General features: G+C 38.9%; 1 protein-coding gene across 2 annotated transcripts; it reads right to left on the bottom strand.

The window, feature by feature from the left end:
• Window positions 1–9,232, bottom strand: otx1 (orthodenticle homeobox 1). 2 transcript variants are annotated; one of them, XM_077730260.1, is made up of 4 exons: window positions 8,937–9,232; window positions 7,008–7,223; window positions 4,598–4,749; window positions 1–1,924 (listed from the first exon to the last, which is right to left on the bottom strand). In XM_077730260.1, exons 2-4 carry the CDS (start codon window positions 7,102–7,104, stop codon window positions 1,163–1,165), a joined length of 1,011 nt encoding a protein of 336 aa, XP_077586386.1. In that variant the 5' UTR covers window positions 7,105–7,223; window positions 8,937–9,232; the 3' UTR covers window positions 1–1,162. The 2 variants fall into 2 exon arrangements, with proteins under 2 accessions (XP_077586386.1, XP_077586385.1); XM_077730259.1 differs by having other exon boundaries at window positions 7,008–7,226; window positions 8,937–9,231.

Here is a 9,232-nt window from a genome sequence, read left to right as displayed (position 1 = left end):
CATGACTGAAGGGATCTTTATTGGATGAACATGAAAGTGAGGGTGCTTCTTTCCTTTTTTGGGGTTAGGGTGGGGGTGGTGGAAATACATTCAACATTTCAGCGCAAGTGAAAAAGTAGTTCTGTTGGCTCCCCAAAGTGATGATTAGCAGAATCAAAATGTTTTTTGCCAAGTGCTTTGTTCAGACTTTACCACAAATCCCCCCAAAAATGTGGAATCCTCCCATTTTTTCGAGGAAAAGCTCCCTGCTTCTTGACTTAAGATTCTTTAAAACATCTTTTTTTTGTTCAGAGTAAAATTTAAAAAAAAAAATGTAGTAGCTAAAACAGGACTTTTTCCAGTGGGGGGCAATTTGATCTCTTTGGAAACATTTACATTTTTTTCCTTTCGATTTATCTTCGCGCCCAATGTGTAATAAAGAGTTGCAAAAACACAATCTAAAGGTGGTCACTGGAACTGACCCAAATACATATTTACACACTTTCAGCTCAAATGCTGACTAAAAATTTTCTCTAAAAAGAAAACACAAATAAAAAGGTGTGTGACAAAGGGTTTTTTGATTGATATTCCCTACAGCTCAGGTTGTTGTCGCCACCCCCACCCTTAAAAAAAAAAATCTCGTTCATCATTTTTTTTTCTTCAAGTCCCGAGTCTCGAGTGTTCAGGTGCCAAGATTTTCAGTTCCTAAGTATGCGGCTCACAAACGCTTAAAACAATGGGCCTCCAAGAATTCCAGGTTCGGCATTGCGTTTATGCTCTGTCAGTCCTGCCTAAAATTTAACGGAAACTTTGGGAGTTCCCAGTCACGATCATTGGAGACCCTGAAACCTCTGGATCAGAGAATTCCTAGTCTGGAGTCTGCGTTGCTCCCAAATCTTGGTGGTTCCCATATTTATTGGTGTGCATTCTCAGTTCAAGCTCACACTCTGAGGCATTCGGGAGCTGATTTGCTTCAGCTCCAGATGGGGAAACTCTCCAGTCCTAGAATTCTCGGAGCCACAGTGTTCCTGCTCTCGACAGTTACGGCTTGCAGATAATCATGAGGCAGATTACCCCTGCTCCTCGAACTCTGCACTCTGGTTCGCCAACCCGGTATCGTAACCGCACTCCGGATCTTTTCAGAGCGAGAGTATTGTGGCGCTCTGTAGAACAAAGTCAACAATCACAAAACTTGGAACCTCCAGGAGGTCTGGTCTTTATAGTCCAAGCAGTCTGAGGCGTTGAAGTTGAGTTTCCAAGATGAGGCGGCCGTCTGCTCTTTGTAATCCAGGCAGTCGGATGAGTTGAAGGCCAGTCCGGAGCCTCCGTAGGCCTGGTGCGGGTGATGGTGATGGTGTGGGTGGTGATGATGCGGGTGTCCCGAGGACTGGCCGATGTGGTGGTGTGGGTGTGCGGACATGGACGAGGCGGCCATCGGGCTGAGCTGGTGGTGGTGGGAGTGCATTGGTGTCAGGTAGGAGCCGCAGTCCACGCCCCCAAAGTAGGAACCAGAGGGGGCCGGGTAGCCCTGCCCGTAACCCGTCGTCTGGTTGTAGGAAATAGGGTAGGAGGCGGCAGCTGAGCCGGACACGGAACGCTGCATGCAGGAGGCGTTGGAGGGCGGGCCGGGTTCGGGCAGCGGGGCGGCCGAGGGAGCGGCGGCCGGAGCCGGAGCGTTGCCTGGAGATATGGCCGGGCTCCAGATGGACGACACGGTACTGATGGACGGGGCCGTGCTGCTGCTCAGCGCCACGTGATTGGACGCCGCCGACGAGGAAGACGACGAACCGGCGCTGGAGACGGCCGGTGGCGTGAACTGGCCGCTGCTCTCGGAACCCGTGCTCTCACGAGCCGGGGATGACTTCTTCTTGGGGGGCCGTGCCTTGGTACCCCCGCCACTCTGCTGCTGCTGCCGGCACTTGGCTCGCCGGTTCTTGAACCACACCTGCGAGTAGACCCCACGCCAATGATTAGATCCCTTGAGCCTACATTCAGCATGAAGAATATTCTGTAACAATGCTATCCAAACTTGGGTAATCAGTGTTTCTAAATATATATAATTAGCAAAATATATTTGATTAAAAATTGCTATTACATTATTGAACAGTTTTTTTATTCATTTTTTTTCTTTGGTATTATTCATTTTTGTCACTAAAATTTGGATCTCTTTGATTCTATTCAGAACTACTGAACATGAATGGACCATGTTAGAAATCAACAAAACACTTAGAAATTTAGCACCTTGAGGATTAGGCTGACATTTTTACGACAACCTGATAAGGAGAATTTAGAGCTACTTTTTCACTGCTACGTATTAATTTGTTATCAAAACTGGATTGGTTTTTAACATTAGGGCCCCAAACGCTTATACATAGCGGTTAAATTTTGTTAAATTTTGTTTTGTTTCTACTAACTAGACGGCATTTTTTGGGGAGTTGGGCAAAAAAAAGACTTTCCTATCAATCTAATGAGCTATTTTAGAGATTTTAAACATTTTACAGTTTTTATTTTTTATTTCGTGGGTTTTTTTAATACTCAAGTTGTACCCTAAGAAGCAAGGTTTTTAATTGTTTATCATAGAGCAGTCTGGAAATAAGATCTAAATAAGCACAACTCCTGACCAATAACTCTTCCCCAGCCCACTGCTTTTACATTTTTATGTGCTTTTTTTATTATTATATAACTTTAGCTCTTGGGGTTAGGATTAGGTAATGTATGTATTGTAGGTTTAGCAATGTGATCCCTTGTAACACTGGAAAGAATAACCAGGAACACCCACAGTACTGAAGCCAGTTTATCAACTTTATACATTTTTACTTTTACACCCAATAGGTATGCAGTTATTTAACATTTTCTATTGACAGCACTATACTTCCAATCAATGTTAGCTAGGAAGTATGGAAGCAACTGATTGCCGTCAGACCTTCCAGTCAACATGGATTAGCCTTCTATTCCCGGCATCTAAATATGAGTATGTCGTCCTAATTTAAATGAATGAGCTGGTCATTAATTAGATATGAACATTAACATATTTTTTGTAATATTATTAAACCTGTTTTTTTTAAATTGCATTTTAATTAGAAAAAAATGAAATGGGGCAAATAACTTGTAATTAAAAAATATTTTAAAAGCTTCAATTACGATAATTCTCCTAATGTAAAATGTATTTCCCTTGTAAATCAAAAACCAAAATAGCTTACAAATTATATTTGTCATTAATGCCATTTTATTTATTAGTTAGCAACTTTAGAGTGCTGTGAGCCATGGGATTGTATTAGTTTTTATTCATTTTAGTTGTTTCTTATTACTTTTTAAATGTATTCATTTATTTATTTAAAAAATACAAATTGTACATGACACGTGATGTCCATGCCAGATCTTTATGAGGTTGCAAATTATAAACATTTTAATTGCACAAATTACTTTTTTTTGTTTGTTTGTTTTGTTTATTCGTTTTTACCTGCATTCACGTCCAATGCATTTTGACTTAAGGGGTCGTTTCGCTTATTACCGTAAATGGCACTCAAATGTGAACAGTCACAGCCAGTCTTTCAGGTTTAAATGAATTGGACGTCTACCGCAATCAATGGAATGCAATTAGTTAAATGCTTTGAGATGTGTGAGAAGTGTCTGTCGTTAGGGGGGGGGGGGGGGGTGCTTTAGTGTTCATTGGGGCATAATTGTTATTAATATTATTATTGTTGTTGTTATTAATATTCTTCTTCTTATTATGATTATTATTGTCATTATTGTTGTTGTTTATGTTATTATTATTAATGGTAGTTGTCATTAGTAGTAGCAATAGTAGTATTAGTGGCGGTGGTCGTGGTAGTAGTAGTAGTAGTAGTAGTAGTAGTAGTAGTAGTAGTAGTAGTAGTAGTAGTAGTAGTATCAGTAGCAGTAGTAGTAGTAGTAGTAGTAGTAGTAGTAGTAGTAGTAGTAGTAGTAGTAGTAGTAGTAGTAGTGCATAGTAGTAAAACTGCATTCATTCATAAATTGATTGTTAAAAAGATGTATAAAAAATATGAATTCATTATTTAAAAATATAGAATAATGATAATCTTTTGATGACCAAAAACATTCACTTCCGTTGTAAAGAGTTAAGTGTCAACTTATTAAAGAGCTGTCCACGAAAGGGTTAAATGACCTAAAATGGTCCATCTAGTAAATCGTTTTCCTCGATAATGTATGGCCATTGAATAAATGCGTCTCTAATACGATTCTCACAAGTAATTATGATTAAATTGATTATTAAATTATTATTGCTGGTAAAACCGTGATGGCCATTTTCCTGCATAGGTAATGAGGCACCTTGACTCAAAATGGCGACGCTGATTTGGGGAACCAGTTGAGACGTCTTTAATTAAATGGTTAAAGTCAAGCGCGGAACCTTTCAAGTCGTCGACGACATTTCCCATTTGCTCCCAAGTGATTTGAAGTGACAAGTGAGCATAATTAATGCGCTCGTAAATCAAGTTAAAGTGGCCGCCTGTCGGGCTAATGAATTCGCCTATTTTTTTAGATAGATAGCATCGAGTCAATTCTTTTTTTTGTTTGTCTTTTTTTCTTGTTAAAAGTGTCACAGTCAAGAGTTTAATAGAGTGGAGTGAGGGGCGACCTGGACGCGGGATTCGGGCAGGTTGATTTTGAGAGCCACCTCCTCCCGCATAAAGATGTCCGGGTAGCGGGTCTTGGCGAACAGGGCCTCCAGGACGTCCAGCTGCGACCGCGTGAACGTCGTCCGCTCGCGTCGCTGCTTCCTCGGCGTCGCTTCAAAAGCAACACAGGGGGACACATACTCATAAATATCTTCATATTTGTCCACTGTTCTTTCACAAATTCCCTTTTTTTTGAACACTTGACGAATAACATATACCACTTTACGGAGCAGATTTGACGTGGTTAAGAACACAAAAGTGACATTTTTCATCAAATGACGTAACATTTTGTCCGAAAAAAACGTTACGTGTATATATATTCATTTTGAAGACAACTTTAAAAGTTAAAGACAGTATTGGTTGATTTATACGTATGACATGCAATCCAATAACAATAGAATAAGTAGAAATACGAACTCTATGTACCACAATTATTAATTTCAGGCCCGAGTCCAGTTTTTAATTGTTTTTCTTTTCTTTTCCTTTCTTTTTTTGCATAGGGGTCTTCAGCCCAGTGGTCCCCAACGACCGGTCCGCGAGCTACTTAGTGCCGGTCGGTCAGAGTAAAAATTAACGGTTTGAATCTCACCCTCCAACGTGAAATGAGAAAAGTTGTTATAACAATAAATAAAAATAATAATAAATAATTGCTACTATGCTTGTGGCTTTTTTGTTTGTTTGCTGTTGTTCGTTCCACCCCCACTTTTTTTCTCTTAAATTGTCACCCTCTCCATTAGTCGGTCCGCGAGAAAATAGAAAAGAGCTTTACCGGTCCACGGTGAGAAAAGGGTTTAGGGACCGCTGATTTAGCCCACCCCAAACTCGTGATCAAAACTTAACCACGACGCACTTATGTTTAAGATCACCCCCCCCCCCTTTATTTTAGCAATCATAATATATTTGTGTGATTATAAAAATACTATTATGAATAAACAAGTACATTTACAACTGGAAAGGTGGTTTTAGGAGGGAAAATTTGTTCATATTGGTTTTAATTATTTATTAATTGTTATATTGATAGATTTATTTATTTAGAGCAGTGTTTCCCAGGTCTTCCGTAAGTATTTACGAGGATTCATAAATTGTAATATTCCGAGAGGATAGTTTTAATACTATTACATACCTGTCAACCTCGAACCATTTGTGATCTTACCAAATTTTGTTTTCGCCCTTACATATATGTATAAATACATGGAAAATCTTACCACTTTACTTTTTTGTAAAAAATCACGAACAACAAGTAGAAAATGCCAGAAACAGCTGATCAAATGAAAGTAAACATAAACAAGGGAACAGGAAACGGAAATCACATGGTGAAAGTGTTACAAAACGAAATGTTTATCATGATCTTTTTTTTTTAGCCAATCAGAGGCGCCGGTACATATATCACTTGGCAGACATGCGTTTCCGGGAAGAAACAATGGCGGATGGTGAAAAATGGCTAGAAAGTGCCTTAATTTATTTTTTTTTCTCAAAATCACCGTTTAGCGTACCATTTTCATGTGTACAGCGTACCAATATAAAAATGGGCTTTCAGTTGTACCAATTACGGCGAGAACGTACCAGTTGACAGGTATGCTATTACAAGATTGAAATTTTGAAATGTAAGTGCATTTTGTTGCTAACGTGAAACGGAAGTTGTTTCACGGGTTTCAACTTTTGGTGACAATAAGTCTGCGCAATGTTAGGATTTTGAAGTAAAATTGGGATTAAAAAATAAAAGTCGGTATGTTAGGAAATTTAAGATGTTCTCTTATTTTTATGTTACGTGAAACGGAAGTTGATGTGTTTCAAGGGCATCAACTTTTAGGGAAGTAAAATCTGAGTGAGCACAACATTGCTTTTCACGCCATATTAGGAGATGAAAGAAAAAGTGGGAGTAAAATTCATTAAATTATGAGGTTAAAACGTTACATTACTTTTTCTTTTTTTTACATTATAACCCAGAAGTGGTTCAGAGTCAACTTTTGTTGACAATACGTCGGTTTAAAAATGTTTGAAAATTTTGGAATATTTTTTGTAGTTTGTATGATTCCTTTTGATAAAACTTTGACGAGAACGACTTTTTATTGTTAATATATGCGATATAGTTTTACATTTAAAGATTTTCAACCGGCGGTGTGTCTTGAGATTTTTCCAATGCAAAAAAAAAGGCGAATGGAAGGTTGGGAAACACTGATTAGAAGATACGTGTCAGGTGAGATAAATTACTCACTGTCCTAGAGAGCGACTTCCTGTTTACTTTTCTCCAAGTGGGCAACGTTTACATGTAATTACTTGCAGTTAAAATCATTGCAAAACCCAATGTGTCTTTCTTGAATTAGGTAGAAAGGTGGCAAAAGGAAGGCTTGCCCATGACAAAGTGCGTACCAGGGTATCCCACGGAGGGGTGCAGGAGGTCCATGGCGGCCCCGCTCAGCCCCAGGCCGTTGACGGCGTAGGGAGGCTGCTTGAGGTAGGACATCATGCTACAAGCCGCCGTGCTCACCGCGGCGCCGCCCAGCTCGGCCCACTGGCTCGCCGCCGCAGCCGCCGCCGCCGCCGCTCGGCCCCGGGGGTGCTGCAGCTTGCCCTGACGTGGGGCCCCTGCTGAAAAAAATGAACGATTTCTATTTTAAATTCACTTCAAGTGTCATTTTCGGACCTCAACATAGAAATCTGACATCACAGAATACATTACATCTATTATTCAATTTAGGGTCAATCAAAAGGGAAAGTGGTTAATGAAGTAATGGTTAAAAAAGATGTTTGATTTGATTCCCTTGCCTATTTATTTAAGAGTCTGGGCGTTATATGGTAAAAGTCAATTTTAACACTATTTGCGAATAAAATGAGGGAATTGTAAATGTTCAAAATTGAAGCAACACGCAGTTTAAAAAGAGTCATGTAAGTATTCCAAACTTTTGCCTAAAAAAGGTTCTTTTCAGACCGTAACAAAAATAAAAAAACGGCCTATACGTTCTTTTCAATTGGTCAGCCAAACAATTAAAACGTACATAAATGCAAAAGTTCATTAACTGTATTTGTTAAGTACATTTTTTAATGTTTGAATATCTAGAAATAGAATGGCACATGGTAGAATCGAGGAAGTGCAATAGAAAATTAGTTATATTTATTTCTTCTTACGTCCTCGGGGGAACGTCTTGGCTAAATATTGACTTAAATCCATTTATTATTTGCCAAGCATTTGATCAACAGGGGTGGGGGGTGTCATCCAATTTGAGATGAAATGGAGCTGAAATGTCCCAAAAGATTTTTCCCTGTTGTCTTTCTATTTAAATTCAAATTTGTCAGCTTTCTTATCAAGCAACAAACAACCCAAAAACAATTCCAGCCACAATGAAGTCTCTCTCACACACTATCAGTAAGAGCACGTCAGCTTCCACACTTAAAAAGTTCCCTTTTCGTTTTTAGAAAATACTTTCTTGCCTTTATTTTTAGAGTTTTCAAAATTTACGTTTCTGGGGTGATCTTTTAGGTATTTATTTATTTTGAGGTGAAATACATTCAGTCATAATGGAATGTAATTTAACACAAATGTATATATTATTTAACATAAGAGTGTGTTCAATGTTGATTAGCAACACAATTCAACCAAATAAGAATACAGTAACTAATTAAAAATACATTGTTAACCCTTGTTCATTTCAGGTAGATTTTATAAATTAAGGATGCAATATCTAAACTTTTTTCCCACAGCACAACTCCGTCATATTTAAATAATCGCTAAGGATTTGTATTTATATATTTATTTATATTCAGGCGATATCTATTTCGGTAATCATTGGAAAGCAATTATCGTTTTTGTTTTGTAATTCTAATCAATGGTGACAATCCGGGAGCCAACAACAATATTAATGATTATTTGAAAAATATATATAAAAGATAACTTGAGCCTCGTTTTGTTTGCAGAAAACAAATTTATAAGAATTGACCAAAAATATATGTTGATCCTTTTCTCCTCCAAACACAATAATGACAACAAATATTTAAACTGGATTCAGTAAGAATTGAGAGAAATAAATAAATGCAAATGCAAAAAAATGAGCGTAAATTTGCCTAATAAATATTGTCATAACTTTTTGGAAACCCGGTGTCAAAAGTGAATTTGGACCCATTTTGTATGAAGTTAGACACTCGGATTAAACATTGTAAGTCATTTTAGCGAGGAAAAAAGTCTTCTAATCGGTAAATGCTCGTGCCATAAAGCGATAACGTCAAATAAGAACTTTTTGACCTGATTTAAAAATGCATTTATTTCAAAAACTTTGCTGGAAAAGTAGTCTAATTTGACGTCACCTTGTTTGTCGGTGTCCTGACTTTCTTTCTCGTCCCCGGCAAATCAAATGTAGTTAAAGTATCCGGCAACAGCGACGGCGGCAGCAGGAAAACACACAAGCCGCCCTAAAGTCGCTCTCGTCGGGCTAGAAAAGCGCTCGGCATATCGGCCAGCCAAAAATTCTGGAAGAGGTCCGGCGGGTCCTCCGTCGTCCGTGAGCCGAGGAGAGCGTCGTGTAGCCGGGTTAGCGCTTGAGTTGCGCGCCGGTGCTTGGCTGAGGCTAATGGAGGCCTTCTGCCCGCCCCGTGCCTCTAAG

This window comes from Stigmatopora nigra, chromosome 12 (genome assembly GCF_051989575.1).
Source record: "Stigmatopora nigra isolate UIUO_SnigA chromosome 12, RoL_Snig_1.1, whole genome shotgun sequence".
Classification (NCBI taxonomy): domain Eukaryota; kingdom Metazoa; phylum Chordata; class Actinopteri; order Syngnathiformes; family Syngnathidae; genus Stigmatopora; species Stigmatopora nigra.
The sequence above is the reverse complement of the archived record's forward strand: the minus strand, read 5'-3'. Positions and strand labels throughout refer to the sequence as shown.